The sequence below is a fragment of the Sebastes fasciatus genome, chromosome 1 (genome assembly GCF_043250625.1).
Source record: "Sebastes fasciatus isolate fSebFas1 chromosome 1, fSebFas1.pri, whole genome shotgun sequence".
NCBI classification, from domain to species: Eukaryota; Metazoa; Chordata; class Actinopteri; order Perciformes; family Sebastidae; genus Sebastes; species Sebastes fasciatus.
Window position 1 is genome coordinate 29555804 of NC_133795.1, and position 15991 is coordinate 29571794.

A 15991-nucleotide genomic window follows, 5' to 3' on the forward strand; every position below is an offset into this window, starting at 1 on the left:
TTTGAAAATGGGAACAGAAATTTTATAAACAGAAACTTTGTGTTTTAATATCTCCTTTATAATTAGGATCTTCAGTTTTATAGTACATAACTTGCTGTTCAGGTTTAGATAAGATCTACAGCGATTTAGCAGCATATAAATGTGTTTTTTTTAATGTACATTCTAAGGCCTTCTAGTTTGAGGCAAGTAGCATTATACATTATCAGCAGCGTAAACTGTTGGTGACACACAGCTGTGGTGTCTCACTGTTAAAGCTGGAAGTAATGAAGGTGAACCACCATAAGTTACTGACATCATGAACCATCATTAGGGATGTTAATAATTAACTGTTAACTGACATTAAGCATTTTAACCGATTAACGCTATATAAACGGTTAAAAGAAATATTAATAATTAATTAAAAAGCTGAGCAAAACTGAGAGGAGCGGCTCGTCACTTTAAGGAGAAAAGCTGGTCCACCTTAAGAGCCCACATTAAGAGAGTCTGAGGCGGAGTTGCAGATACAGGAATTTGGCTTTGGTCTTGAGCGGAGGAGTTGTAGCCTCGTAGCATTTATTCACTGACAAATAGACTGTACACACACTGCTACACCTACGTTCACAGCTATAACGCCACCAACAACCCCACACTCACCGCCGCCACACACACACGGTCTGTCCGAAACTCGCTAAAGTTACACCGCGCTGACAGACGCTAGAGCTGCTAATGTAGCACAAACACACACACTGTTTGTCGGACACTCGCTATTGTTACGCCGGACAGACACACAGCTGACAACCGGCTAAACTAAACTGAATGCGCGGTGGAGAGTTACTGGGAAAGTGGCTGCATGTCCGCGACACTACACGCAGCACCGTGGCTGATACAGTAACGCTCCCAGACGGGTTAACTGGAGACAGTGAACGCAGCATCGTGGCTGCTACAGTAACGCTCCCTGAGTGTACACTAGGGACTCACCGCCACCACACACACGGTCTATCGGACACTTGTTAAAGTTACGCTGAGCTGACGGACTGTATGTGTGTGGCGACGACGAGCAAGAAGCCACCGGCAATGCTAGAGCTGCTTACGTAGCACAAATACACACACTGTTTGTCGGGGTTATGCCGGGCAGACACCCAGCTGACAACCTGCTAAACTAAACCAAACGTGCGGTGGAGACTTGTACTGGGAAAGTGGCTGCATGTCTGCGACACTACACGCAGCATTGTAGCTGCTACAGTAACTCTCCTGACGGTGAACTGGGGATTCAGTTGTCTGTTGTGCTCATACACTAGAGCTGGCGCACCGCTGCATGTGAGGCACAAATCTTGTCGGTTAACTGTTAATAATATCGGTTAACGAGGGTTGGTTATCGGTTAAAAAAAAAAAAATTCAATATTAGCATCCCTAACCATCATCACATACATTAACAATATTTTTCATATCAGTAAAGTCTCAGTTCACCATTGAGCAGACAAAATGAGCAAACAGCAGCCAGGAAACATAAAACACATTTACCTGAGCATAAAGCTCCTGGACAGTGATCCAAGGGGAAGAACAGAGTCTGATATTATCTTAAAAGGAATTCAATGTTTCTCACAATCAGTGATCCATAGATTTAAAAGTTAAATCACAACAGCATCAATGCAGGATGTAAAGAAGGATTTTTTTTAACAGAAACAAAATTTTAAATCTGCATCTGAATAAAGTAATGTAAGATTTCAAAACATCTCCATAGCATTCTGGTGGAGTTTACTGCCATCAAACTAGATCATGAGGGGTGGATAAAACATAACTATGGCCAAGAGAAACTTGAAATGGGTAAATCTTGGCAAACAACAAAGGCTGCCAGCATGACGGCTAACCAGGTGTTCAGATCGAAAACAGCTGCGTTGGTGGGGACGTGTTGTTTAAGGTATTGATGATGATGATGATAAGATCCAGGAGGGGCAGTTTTAAATAATAAATTATGAGTTTGAAGACATATCACACACTCAATGCACAGGAGTTTGTAGTTTGTATTAGGGATGTCACGATACCAGAAATTTAGTTGTCAATAAAAATACCAGTGAAATTCCACATTCTCGATACCACGGTAAAAAACAAAAGTAAAACAATAAATCTATATTTTGCATACTGCTTTTTTGTTAGGAAGTTATACAGGTCATAATTCCCTCTCTATTATCTATTTTACAGTATTGTCTGTCTGAACATGGCCTAACAACAATTACTTGAAGTTGTCGGTGCAGCACTGAAACAAAAAATGAAAACAAAGACCAGGAACCAGAGGTAGAAATGATGAAGTACTTCATAAGGCAACACAGCCAGATTGTGTTAAACCAATTGCAGACAGTCAAACATGGGGTAATGTATGAAAAATGTCACTCTTTCAGAGACAACAATCCAAAGTCCATATGAAGCTTCATTTGTCCTGCTTGGTATGTCCTGTTTCTCTCCGGGTACCTGCTCAAATTCAGCTCTGCAGTCCTTGCTTGTTCTCCTGTTTGCAGTTCCTCCCGGTTCACAGTGTGATTGTCTGATCTTATTCGAGTAGAAACTTTTTCACAAGCTCCCTTTTCCACATTTGTCAGTTCATTAGAGTTGCACTCATTCGCTGCAACTGTCTTTTTTATTTTAAGTGATTTGTTGCAGTACCATACTATGACCTGATATCATTTTAAATGATACAATGTCAATCTCCAAAGATATCTCCATCCTTCTTTCTTTATCTCTCTCTCGTCAGGCTAAATATTACCGTTATTATGATCATCAGTATGAGCAGTATGTCATGTTCTCACACAGTCTTTGCATACTGAAACAGGCAGACATAACCTCATATCTCTTTGCTTCAAACAAGGGTGCATTTACATCTGAATAATACTATATTCAGCCGTTTTGTATCAAAGATTCAAAGTTTGTCTTAAAAAAGCTCAACACATTCTTATTAAAGCAGCACACGATCAGAAACTGGGCCTTGTTTCCAGTTTAGCATCGTTGTCTGTGAAGTCTCTGCTTCAGGAAGTGTCAAAGGATCAAAAGCCAGAGGTATTACAGTTAAGAGATCCCAATTATATATCCCATAATAAAATGCAGTCATTAGCGCGCAGGTTATTGAGTCAGTGGTGACATGCGATCGGTCAGGTCTCTCCTCGTTAGGTTACGTCCAGCCAATCGGGTCGCTTGTGGGGCTTGCAGGTGTGAACGTCCACCAAGTCCTCGCAGTCGCTGCACTCCACGGCGCAGCACCACTTGAACTTGCACTCGCACTTGGTGACACGTTTGACGCGCATGGTGTCGTAGCCCCGCCCACAGCACATGACCTCACAGCCCTCGGTGCCTCGGGAGGACTTGTTGCACACTCTGCCCGCTGTGCCCAAGGAGCCTGTAAAGAAATGTATGTACAGTTATTTGCATTAGACAGAAAATGATCTTCCAGAATAATTTAAATTATTTTTTTTTTAAATCAAATAGGAAAACTGTAATTGTATTAAGAACACCACCATATACATAAAATCTGAGTAAAGAAAGTTTACTTTTTTATGCAAACAATGGGATTGGCATTTATCACAGTGCCTGCAACAATGGACATCATAGCACTACTTTGAGAGGGCGCATTTCTTTGCAAATTAAAGTATTGACTTTGATTGATGAGTTACCAAAACAAAACAATGCTACAACGCTCTGTAGAGCTGAGGGGGACAGGAGGGTTGGGTGATAATTCTAACTATGAGTAACCTCTTACACATTACACATAGTTATTTGATCCAAGGGTGATAAATATTGCAGCTTAAAAGGAATTAGAGCTCTATTTTTGAAGTGTGAATGACACCTTTCCTATTGCACATACAGTGACTCTATAGTCACTCTTCTTCTTCGGTGGTTGTTACTTCTCGTCACACATCAGCTCAACTTTATTCCATTTTGGAAATCCTCCAGTGACGACATACTGTAGATGTCCAGAGCTGCTAATGTTGGCAGTTGACCACCTCTGAACACCATGTGAATATTTTGATGCTGAAAACTGAAACAATTCTTTCCAAACGTGATATCACTTTTCCCACACTCTTCGGGAGGGTATTGGCTTACAGACACGCTGACAGAATAGTCCCAGAGACAAACACAAAGGTGTCCATGTACTGGTGTAAAGTCTAAGCCTTAGATCAGATGCCACATCTAATAACAGAGCATCCCTGAAGTAAAGAAGAAAGGATAAGAAGAGATATCCCCCCCAAGGCTCTAGGGAGTGGAGCCTAATACTGACCAAAGGAAGGATTTGAAAAATAAGCCTGCATGTATCCTTGGGCTATGAATTCCTATACAATGGAGATTAGTGACGTGGAGGGTCATAAGCTCCTTTTTAAGATCACCTTTAAACAAGGAAAGACGGCCTTTTCTTTGAGTGAACACACCTTCATTAAACCTCAGTTGTCAAGCTGCAAACAGCAGGGAGGAGTGGTACCATCATGTCCCCTGCACTTATTCACTACGCTATATCTTACCTAAACTATTAACAGTGAGCTCGTGAACTCCTTCACGCTCTATTGAAGGGGCTGGATTGGAGGAGAGAGACAGAGCTTAACAAGGTAAAGCAAACAACAGGAATTAAAGGAGATGTTAAAGGTCAAATCATTGAACGTTAAGCTGTGAAGGAATGCAAGCCTTCAGTGGACGAGTCTCTGATTCTTATAAATTCACAGAGTGACACAGGGCCAACCACCTGTTTGACTTGTCTCATAACAATATAATCAATTGTCTTTTAAGTGAATGCTGAATTTGGTGTTGCAATATTTTATATATTTTTTTAAAATGTCATCTTAATCCGGGTTTCCGTTATGTGGTAACCGGTCATAATGTCCGAGAATAGCTGGTCCACTTTAAAGGTCAGCCTGGGCCAAAGTCGTCGCTAACTTTGGAGCTCACCTTCATTTTAATAAGCAGTCACAGGAATTTGGCTTGGGTCTTGAGGAGTTGTAGCATTTATGAAATATTGGGGATCAAGTCTTTTTGGCCTGGACCTCGTTCCGAGTCCTTTAATGTTTGGTATCTGCTGATGCGGAGTCCGATCTGGTATCAGCTTTATTTTAGGATCGGGGCATCTCTACCACATACAATAGTTTTAGGTTTGTACTGGGGACATCATGTCGGTTAAGAGAAATTGTCGTCCAGTTTATCAGATAAAATTTTGGGGGCTTTAAGGTCCATAAACCAAATGCTGATAATTTATAATGTATTGTGGTGATGACAGAATTCTGGTGGGAAATTTAGAAGTAGAGCCTGAGCAATAAATGGAAGAGGCCAATATATATGGCGATATTTGTTTTTATTACACGGCATTGTTGAATACTCAATTCTGATTGGTCAATCACGGCGTTCTACGGTCTGTTATTTCTTTCTTTATTCATTGCTATGTATAACAGACTGTTGGGTGCAGTTCTGATGTCGGACTCTGGCGGACCGTTTTTGTGTCAAATCATAGATTTCTTAAGTTTTAGGTTGTAGCGGGCTCAGTTTTAAAGTGAGAGTTAAGATCATGTGAAACAAGAAAAACCTAATGAATCCATTGGTACCAACGATGTCATATAACGCTCCAAACTTACGCTAAAATTTGGCGACAAAAATCTGGCATGGCCATTTTCAAAGGGGTCCCTTGACCTCTGACCTCAAGATATGTGAATGAATGAATTTACAGACATGCCCACTTTATGATAATCACATGCAGTTTGGGGCAAGTCATATTCAAGTCAACACACTGACACACTGACAGCTGTTGTTGCCTGTTGGGCTGCAGTTTGCCATCTTATGATTTGAGCATGTTTTTTATGCTAAATGCAGTACCTGTGAGGGTTTAAGGACAATATCTGTCATTGTTTTGTGTTGTTAATTGATTTTCAATAATAAATATATAGCTACATACTGTACATTTGCATAAAGCAGCATATATGCCCAATCCCATATTGCTAAGAGTATTAAATACTTGACAAATCTCCCTTTAAGGTACATTTTTAACAGATACAAAAAATTAGATTAATTTTAATTAATTAATTAATCACGATAAACTATGGACAATCATTGTCATAAATTCCGATTAAAAATTTTAATCGATTGACAGCCCTAGTTTTATCTAATACTTTAAAAGAAATCTTGAATCTTGAGTGTTATCAGTTAAAGCGTCCACCCTCAATTCCTGGTATAACCGATTATTAACCGTTAACCGACAAGATTAGTGCCTGATAACTGAGTCCCCAGTTCACCGCCAGGAGAGCTACTGTAGCACCCGTGGGGCTGCATGTAGTGTCGCGGACATGCAGCCACGTTCCCAGTAAAAGTCTCCACCTCACATTTAAATTAGTTAAGCAGATTGCCCGCTGTGTGTCTGCCCGGCGTAACGATACTCTGTTTGCCCAGATTAACTGTAGCGAAGGTCCGACATACAGAGTGTGTTTTTGAGCTACGTCAGCAGCTATAGCTCTGCTGGTAGCTTCGTGCTCGCCGCCGTGCTGTCATTGCGTCGTGGATATTATATTAGTATATTTGTCGGTGGATAAATGTTACGAGGTTACAACTCGCTCCGCTCAAGCGAGCTATAGACCGGAGCCAACTTCCTGTACCTTGCATCTTAAGGTGGACCAGCTTTTCTCCTTAAAGAGACGAGCCGCCACTCTGAGTTTTTCTCAGCGTTTTAATTAATTATAAATATTTCTTTTAACCGCTGATTCCAACCACAGATCCAATGGCCCTTCAGCATTGAAGTCTTGGATAGTGGATCCCTCAAGTGACACCAACATCAGCTTGTCCATCATCTCTCCTTTCAGAGACGACTTCCGATCTGTAGACAGCTGAATCCCCTCTCACATACAGCTGAAGAGACTCGGGTGCATGTTTTGCTGTTTGCTGTCCCTATTTTTCACATGTTAAAAAAGCCAAGAATTGATTGCCAATTTCTCAAAATGGTTGCCAATGGCAACATGGCAACCCTTACTGTTGAGCCCTGTTTCATCATGTAAATTTACAGCCTCCGTTGTCTCATAGTCTTTATGTCCCTCTCTTTATTTATGTGCATCTAAAGTATCTATACACATTTTCACCCTTTTATTAAAACATAAACTTACTTCTCAATGACAAAATGTATTCACTCACCTGCTGAGCGGTCCGTGAGACAGTAATCTGGCGAGTTCTCGACGTACACTAACTCATTCTTGGTGCTTCCCTTGAAGTCCTTGTCGGCCACCATGAAGCCCGTCCCGTCCTGGTTCATGGTCACCTCGATGGCTGTGTTGTACTTCTTGCGAAGGTAGTCTCCACTTCGCCTGAAGTCGGACATCGCCAGCCAGCAGGTCCTCAGAGAACAGGAGCCACTCACCCCGTGACACTTGCACTCCAGCTTCATAAAGCGCTTCACTGCCTAGAGCAGAGGTCAAAGGTGACAGGGTGTTAAGCCTATGACGGCAGGATGTAAGTGTGATCAGCCCCGCTTCACTCTGACTGGAGTTTACTTTACTGTAAGTTTCTCCAGAGACCTTTTCGGACAATCTAGCTTACTAACTGTGACTAACACATCACTAACTAAATCTATCAATGAAAGCAAATTCATAATGTGTGCTGTTGAGAGATTTGATCTCACTTTGTTGCCTGCTGTCTGGAAATGAACCCAGAGTATTTTACTCTTCTTCTGTTAAAAGCAAAGTCAGGTCGGTAACATAAACAGTACAACACTTGAGATCATTGGTGGACTACATAGATAAAATGTCATGGTACATTTATTTTTATATTGCGATATTCATATTAATATATGTTGTGAAATGGTGTATTTTCTGGAATTGAGATTGGAGCCGTTCGATTATTGAATTAGTCAATCTAAATCTAATCAATTTGTCTGAAATAATAATAATTTGTCTAAAATAATAAATACATATATATCTATATCTATATAGATATATAGATATAGATATATATCTACATATATATATATAGTTTGATTTGCGGATATAGGTAATCATTTTTCAATAACGATATACAGTATATAACATGATTTATCTAATTCAATAAATAATAGTCTATAAGAAATAACCACACGGTTTTGTGTACTACTGTGTGAATTAAATAATTGACAGATGAAAAGTACTGAGTATTTTCTTATTTAATTAAGAAATTTACTGCTAAATGATCAGATTAGAATGTGCTTGTGCAATTTAGACTACATAATTGTCTATCTCGATATATGATTTCATCACAATATGATTCCATTGAAACACGATAAATGCTCCTATTGAATTATCATCCAGCGCTAGCTAAATGGATAACCTACTTGAAAGAAACTGTCATTTCTTACAGTATTCACTGTCATATTGCCCAAGCCTAATGGAAAGAATATTTTCTGTAAATAATTGATAGTGCCCATATATATTCAATATGAGGTAAATTGTGTTAAAATGTGCTCTTTTCTCTCATAGTCTCTTATAGTAGAACACCGGCGTATACATTCAGAAATATGACTCTCGACTGCGAAACAGACTGGTGCTAAAGCTCAAGTATCAACATTGAAGCTGCTGCTCACCATCCGACCGCACCGGTTGTTGTGTAGGTTCATCAGCGCACGAGCGTCTTTCACCATCCTCTCTCGAGCGTCCACGAACGCCTTGGCAAATTTGATGCCGTAGTTGATGTTGTCGCTGCATCCGCCCCAGTCAAAATCCCCCCTGTCGTCGCTAGCTCGCCCTCGCTTCTGGCCGTCGCAGTTGCAGATCTTTAGCTCCCCCTGGCTGCAGGCCCTGGTGATGGCGTAGACCACTCCTGCTGAAGAGATGGCGTACACGAACGCCGCCTCGCGGCTGCCTGGGTTCACAGGAAAGAGAGGTGTTGCAATTAAACCCTTTAGAAAATAATGTAATATTTGCAATGAAAATTGTTTGCAGATTTTCTTACTGCCACTTTTCATTTGACAGTGTTGTAAACGTTGTCAGAAACCACGTTGACACTGGTTCTGTTGCTTTCTTTGGTAACATTCATTTTTCCGTGCCCAAGTTCACTGTGTTACTCGATCCAGTATATTCCAGACAGGAGCACTGAAATGATTCCATTTATGGTGGAGGGTCCAGCAGCTATAACATCCCAGTCCAGCCGACTCTCCTTTCACCTTTTATTTTGCACAGATGGCAGCTTTCTCAGTCACTGGGCTGTTTTCATTTCAGACAAGAGGAGATTTTGGGGGTTATTTGGTCTGGCTTTCCCACCCACCTCCTGTTCTCATTCCTGCTCACGCAATGGAGCAGAACACAGGCGATATGTCAGGGAGTAAAGCTTTGTCTGGCTGCCAGAAACATCTACCCAAATATTTACATCTCCTATTACTGTTTATACATCACCAGTGTGGATCTCTCGATCTGCTACTTGTTTTCGGAGAACATCCACTTTCCCAATCTGCCCTCATTCCAAAGAAGGTGAAAAAAAAAACTTTCTCTTTCTGTTTGTATTCTAGGGCAAAGTTGATTTAATAAGACACCTATTAATTCTCTGCTTATCTGGTAACAGCGGAGACATTTTACGAGGATGATTAACTCGAGTGTCTCTGACATAAACAACCACTGTCACGCACGCACAAAAAGCCACACAGATAGAAATCCCAGTCACGCATGTGCAGACTCACTTCGCAGCATCACCCTGCCAAACACGGTGTGGTCGCGGTCCAGCGTGCTGCAGTTCCAGCGGTGGTTTCTGAACTGGTGCTGGCACTCTTTGATCCACTCTTTGGCCCCCTCGCCGATGGACTGCATCAGGTCCGGGTGCCGCTGACACAGCTGCCGCTGCTTGTTCACCAGGCCGGGAATGTTGTCGCAGATCACCCGAGCACCCAGCGCTCCGATGTACCTGCAGACACAGTATTGATCATGATAAGTTAAAGGGGCACTCCACCAACTTTACACAATGTTTATTCATCATTGGGCCCTGCATCTTAGCCTGTGTTAAGTGGTACAGTGTATCGTCTTCTGTGGCTCTGGAGGAGCGGTGTCGAGTCTGAGAAAATAACCCATAATGATGTCATCGAGGTTATCTCAGCTTTGTCTTATTTGGCATTCATGTTGGGAGTGTTCACGCATTATTGCAAGATGGTTACCCCTGCTGCTAACTTTTTGTTCGTGCCAACAAATAGCCTATAAATTATCTACATTTGCTGTGTTGTGTATTGGTTCATTAACAAGTAAATCCAGATACAAACTGTAACCTGACCCCGTCAGATGGTTTGTTACACAGAAACTTGCTTCGAAGCTTCGACCGTTGCCATGGTATTCGATCTCCAAATCACTATTCGAAGGCTTTGTTTTAATTTATATATAAATATGTAATAATAATGTTGAATCCCAAAATAGCCGATGAAATAAGGAATAATCCCACAACATTATTCATTATTCATATTCAACATTAATTATTATTAGTTATTCTCAGACAGATATCGCTGTTTGTTGTGAGAATTGAATCTGTCAGAAAATTCCGATAACTCCAACATCTTGGTCGGGATGAGCTCAGGCACACTACCCCCCACGTCCCCCACTGGTTTGTGGACTGCCGTTTTGGAACCTCAAGTCCAGCATTTTGGTTGTCACCATCTTGGTTTTTGTCCATCGGCATCTTGGTTTTTTGCAACCAGAAGTGACACGAGAGGGTGGAGCTAAGTACAACCAAATGCTAAATAAGACATTTTTAGGCCACCAAAATCTTACAATTAACTTTCATGAATCAAAAACACGTCTATTTGACTCTAAACCATAATTTACTAAATGAACGTCATGCTGTATTGAAGGAGACTTGAAACTAGCGATGGAGACCATAAACTCATGTTTACAATGTTTAGGGTCAAAGTAGGGTCATTTTCTCATATAGACTTTTATACAATCAGACTTCTTTTTGCAACCAGAGGAGTCGCCCTCTAATGGCTACAACCAGAGGTTGCCCACTGGATTAAACATATTTCCCCAAAATGTCAAACTTTTCCTTGAAATTTAATTTACCGATTGGACTCCTACTAGCGTGCCTATTTTTCTTCCCATCAATACCATAGTCTACTTGAGACTCAGATATCCAGGACGTAGAAGAGATTATTAAATTCCTCCCGTTCAGTGAATAGCACCTCCTTTTCCCTGTGACGGGCCTTTGCTTCCTGCTCTATTCAGACATAATCCCTCACTTTGTAGCAACTCTTAAAAGGGCGGATCACATGCTGCTGGTATTGTGACACTTGGAGGGTGGTGGGGCTCTTATCAACAGGACATTAGTACAGTCATCTACAGTGCAAGTGACCGCTCAGGCCTTTCCCCCCCAGCCTTACAGATCAACCATATGCAGACGACAGACCTCCCCCCTCGCCACCTCACCACCTCTCCTCCCTCCCTCTATAAGCCTGCACGCTCCACTCTCCATCCGGATATCATTATAGTCCCTAATCGCAGCCACATTTGTGTCGCCTGGCCACCGAGACAGAAACGGACGTAGCAGGCAGTTTCCACTCCCGTTATGGCTGTCCCAGTCCCCGTACGAACCGAGACTATCTGCCTGAGCAGTAAAGCAGAGCAGAAGCACTACTTGTGTTTATTGTGTGTCGTACATACCGGCTGTGCCAAAGGACCCCTGACTGTCTCCAAGAGGACACACACATAGAAAGAGAGAGAGGGAAGAAGGGGCTCCTGTGCAGCAAAGACACATGGTGCTCTTCTAACTTATCGCAATGGTTAAAAATAGGCCCTAACAATACAAACCAGTGTTAAATAAGTATTAATCATCTGGACATCCAAGACTCTCCTGCTCTGTGTCTCGCTCTCTCTTTTTCTGGAATTTCTCAGTGATTTAATCACAGTTTTTTTTCATAGTGTATTTGCATAAGGCAGCAAAGGGCGATATAGGATAACATATGCTTTTGGCTCTCTTGGGAAATTACCATTCATAACATTATTTACAAAGGGTGCATTTTTTTCATCTAAATCCATCTGGAAAACAGTTTAATTGCGATTGCGAGGAAGAAAATTAGAGCTGCTTCACTGTGGTTGGTTAAATATAAAGTACACATCAAATACAATTTCTGCAAGTGTGGCCTGACACGAGGACAACTATTTCAGGTGGGTGGGATAAGGGGAGGGGGAAGGGGGGTGCTTTTTTTTTTTCTCCTCTGAGCATTTAAAACCTCAAGAGAATTATCATCAAGGGGCATTTATTCATGCACCAGCGCCTGCACCTGCTACTTGCTCTGGGCAAGATGGATGGATAGGGGAGATTCCTCCCAACACCATTAATCTTCATAAACACATGACACACATTGCTGTGCTCAACATTTCACTTTGCATTGATGTTTTAAAAAAGAAATCCCATGTAGAGGTGAACCAAGATGAAAGTGTTCCATTTTTACCTTTTCATTGGACACAATTTTGTTAGGTTTGTTGGTGAAAAAAATCATCTGAATGACTTTATCAAGATGGAAGTTTAAGATCATCTTTGTCAAATAAAGCAAAAGAAAGTTAAATAAAATTAATATGTAATAATATTTTTAATTAATTATTAACAATAAATAAAATAAACAAAAATATACATTAATTTATATATTTTTTAAATGTTTTATTAATATATATATAATTAAATATATTTCCCTTTTAGCCTTTTTTACAGGATGATTTTCCATCTTTATACCTGACAGGGTAAACTTTAATTATATTTAGGTCATGTTTGCATCAGAACCTATATATGCTTGCATCTATAAGCTTCACTTTGTATTCTATTGGTGTCAGAGATGTTTATCTGATTTAATAAATAAATCATGATTATAATTAAAACTGATCTTAGATATCATCAAATACACTTGATAAAGATCTCAACTCACCACCACGATGAATCCACCCTCGGTGTGAAAATGAGCAGGAGCAGAATAAAAGTGAAGTATACTTTGGAGATGGGTTTGGAGTGATGTTGGACTTTTGTCCCATGTCTGATCCCCATAGTCCTCCTGCTGCTGCTGCTGCTGCTGCTGTCTGATGAGCTCCGAGATCTCACCAGACAAAACATGTTGGTTCCTCTCATGTGTTGGCAAAAGCTGCACGGTCAGGTGTGAAAGTCCTTGACGACTGTCTGCCGTCCATCATCATCATGGGAACAAGAAGAGCTAGAAGAGCTTCACAGGGAGAGGAAAAGTGCTTTTAAACTCCTCCGGTTAGCAGTTTAATAATGCCATGATTCTCTGTCAGTATCCAGATTGTAATGAATGGGTGAGCAGAATAAGTCCTCAATAAATTCACCTTTTTTCTCCTCAGTTGTTGCGCACCGAATTTAATATCACTGAAGCTGCGAGAAGCTGTATGAATCCGATGCAGTAGAGCTAAAAAGACGCTTAAATCAGATTCGAGTCAAGTGGAAGAACCGTTTCCGAGGATGGGACAGACATTGTGCGCACCTTTCTGTCCTCCTGGAGCCATGGAATGAAGATGCGCACTGAAACGCGCTCCGCTCCGCTCCGGTGCGTCAGCTGTCTGTTCCTCCACTCCACCCCTTTGTCTGAACATTACAAATAGCGGTATGTAGACCAACAGACAGCAGGCAAGGAGGTGTGTATATATTTAGTTTGATGCCTGCCTGTGATATCTACTGACAAAAAGCAACGTATCCAACTTGTTGCCACTTCAGAAAAAACATTACAATACAGCAGACATTTGATTTGTTTCCCAGAAGGTAGAATATGTCACATGACAGTAGAAGTAGAAGAAGGAGGAGAAGGAAAAGGAGAAGAAGGAGAAAGAGGAGAAGAAGAAACTTTATTTACACAGCACTTTTCAAAACAAAGTTACAAAGTGCTTTACATGGTTGAACCAGGATTACAACATTTCAGGACTGAAGTGAGACAAATACAATCAGACAATTAAAATAATACCAAAATAAAATGGAATAAAATACCTCAAAACAAAACAATAATAATAAAACAGATGACAAGTATGTATGTGCCTGAACAAGCTTAATTTCACTTCATTTTGGGGTATAGCCTCACAAATAATATTACTTCACCTTAAAGCTGCAACAAATATGATTAGAAAAAAGTTATTTTTATAAAACGGTCACTATATCCTGACAGTAGTGCATGAGACAGGTTAATCTGAAAACAAAAATCATGTGTCTCTGTGTCCTCCGGTGTTCCTAATGGCATCTACAAGATTTCACAGACCGGAGAAAAAACAAAACAATCAGAGCCGAGCTGGAGCCTTGCCGTCTCTGAGCAGCTGTCAATCACTCACAGCTCCGATCAAACGGTCAAACTAGGCAGCGCTGATCAAAAATGAATCAATGCCTATTTCTCGCCTCAAATGTTTTCAGAAACATCTATTATTATTATCATTATGACATTTATGACCAATGATGCCAAAAACATTCTGCCTACCCTCCACTTTAAGGACTGTGTTATACTTATTTGGAAGTTGTGCAACTAAACCAACAAGCCTCATGTGGCAACCATGCTAAATAAATAATTTGTTCACAGAGATTATTAGTAGTATTGATTTATGAATGAAAACACTACCAAACATTACTGTTTCCATTAATAAAAATGTGTCAGGTAGGCCATTCCTCGTGTCTGTTTGTGTCATCAGTGTGGAGGAGAAAGTTTTTCTTGGGAACCTTCAGCTATGAGCGGTCAAGCTGTCGTGCTTTGACACATCATTAAACAGGAACTTGACGTCTCCATAGAGATAGGCAATCCTTCCCGGGGGAGCGTTTTAGACATTGTTTCATAGTGTGATTGGTCTCAATGCAATGCTCTTGCAGAATTAAACTTTACTGTTGCATGGAATCCTGAGGTTTTTTTTCTCATAGACTTCTATTGGCTTCACTTTTCAGACTCTGGAGTTGCCCACTGAGTGAAGCCAATGTGGAAGTGCCTTAAACTTGCATTCTTTCTAACAGCCAGCAGGGGGCGACTCCTCTGGTTGCAAAAATAAATCAGATTGTATAGAAGTCTTCGAGTCTACTTCTCACTTGATTTATTACCTCAGTAAACCTTGTAAACATGAATTTATGGTCTCAATCTCTAGTTTCAAGTCTTCTTCAATACAGCATGATGTTCATTTAGTAAATTATGGTCCCATTTAGAGTAAAATAGATCACAAAGCAGGGGATGCTTCAGGGCGCGACTTGTGATTGACAGGTCGCTACCACAGCGTTGTCCGGTCTGGGAGTTGGCAATGTTTTCATCGTACAACTTTCACAGTGTGTTGTCAGTTCATGGAAGTTAATTGTAATATTTTGGTCGCCTAAAAATGTCTTATTCAGCATTCAGTTGTCCTTCTCGTGTCAGTTCTGATTGCAAAAACCAAGATGGCGACGACCAAAAAGCCGAACTTGAGGCTTCAAAACAGCAGTCCACAAACCAATGGGTGACGTCACGGTGACCACGTCCGCTTCTTATATACAGTCTATGGCTTCACTTTTCAGACCCAGACGTTGGTTTGAAGAGACAACTCCACATGGAGTAGAAGCAGCCTCTTGTGTTTGCGTTAGTGGTTTGGCATGGCTTATATCTGGCATGTGCTGTAACGCTGGTTTCTCCAAGTTTGGTATGGGGCCCGATATAGTCCTTTTCCAAAAATGATTAATAAGTGTTAAAAATTTGCCTTCATGCCATTCGACTCAGGGTGGGAGAATGAATTTCCAACCCACCCCACCACCCCCAGCTCCAAGCACTTGAACCTCTCCTGTAATGCCGCCGGAGTGCATGTTTGTAGTTCAGCTCATATCAACAGTCCCGATCCAGAAACAGGTTTGCCTCATCGAGCCAATGTGGAAACATGTGACCCTCCTCAAGGACACTTCTGGGCCTGTATCCCTGTGACTTCAGCGAGTCACTTGGTAGTGGTGGTGCTATGTGTGTGTGTGTCCAGCAGGTAGAGAAAGACGCTGACGAGACGCTTTGTGCATACAGTATGTGTTTGTGTGAGAGTGTGAGGTCATTTCAATCAGTGCAAATCCAGGCGTGTTAGTTAAGAGAGCTACG

At 41.2% G+C, this 15991-nt stretch overlaps 1 protein-coding gene across 1 annotated transcript; it reads right to left on the reverse strand.

The window, feature by feature from the left end:
- Positions 1-1983: 1983 nt before the first annotated feature.
- LOC141771562 (protein Wnt-2b-A-like) lies at positions 1984-13504 on the reverse strand. Its single transcript, XM_074641968.1, has 5 exons — positions 12842-13504; positions 9626-9846; positions 8537-8814; positions 7120-7384; positions 1984-3364 (listed from the first exon to the last, which is right to left on the reverse strand). The coding sequence occupies exons 1-5, from the start codon at positions 13036-13038 to the stop codon at positions 3135-3137; spliced, it is 1191 nt and encodes a 396-aa protein (XP_074498069.1). The 5' UTR covers positions 13039-13504; the 3' UTR covers positions 1984-3134.
- Between the last annotated feature and the right edge of the window lie 2487 nt (positions 13505-15991).

What these genes read in the sequence shown, in the direction of transcription:
- LOC141771562 (XM_074641968.1), bottom strand. Translation starts at nt 13,038, where the DNA reads ATGAGAGGAACCAACATGTTTTGTCTGGTGAGATCTCGGAGCTCATCA. An exon ending in TGGCAGGGTGATGCTGCGAA is followed by an intron (nt 8,815 to 9,625) that starts GTGAGTCTGCAC and finishes CTGTGAACCCAG; the next exon opens with GCAGCCGCGAGGCGGCGTTC. An exon ending in ACAACCGGTGCGGTCGGATG is followed by an intron (nt 7,385 to 8,536) that starts GTGAGCAGCAGC and finishes CCTCTGCTCTAG; the next exon opens with GCAGTGAAGCGCTTTATGAA.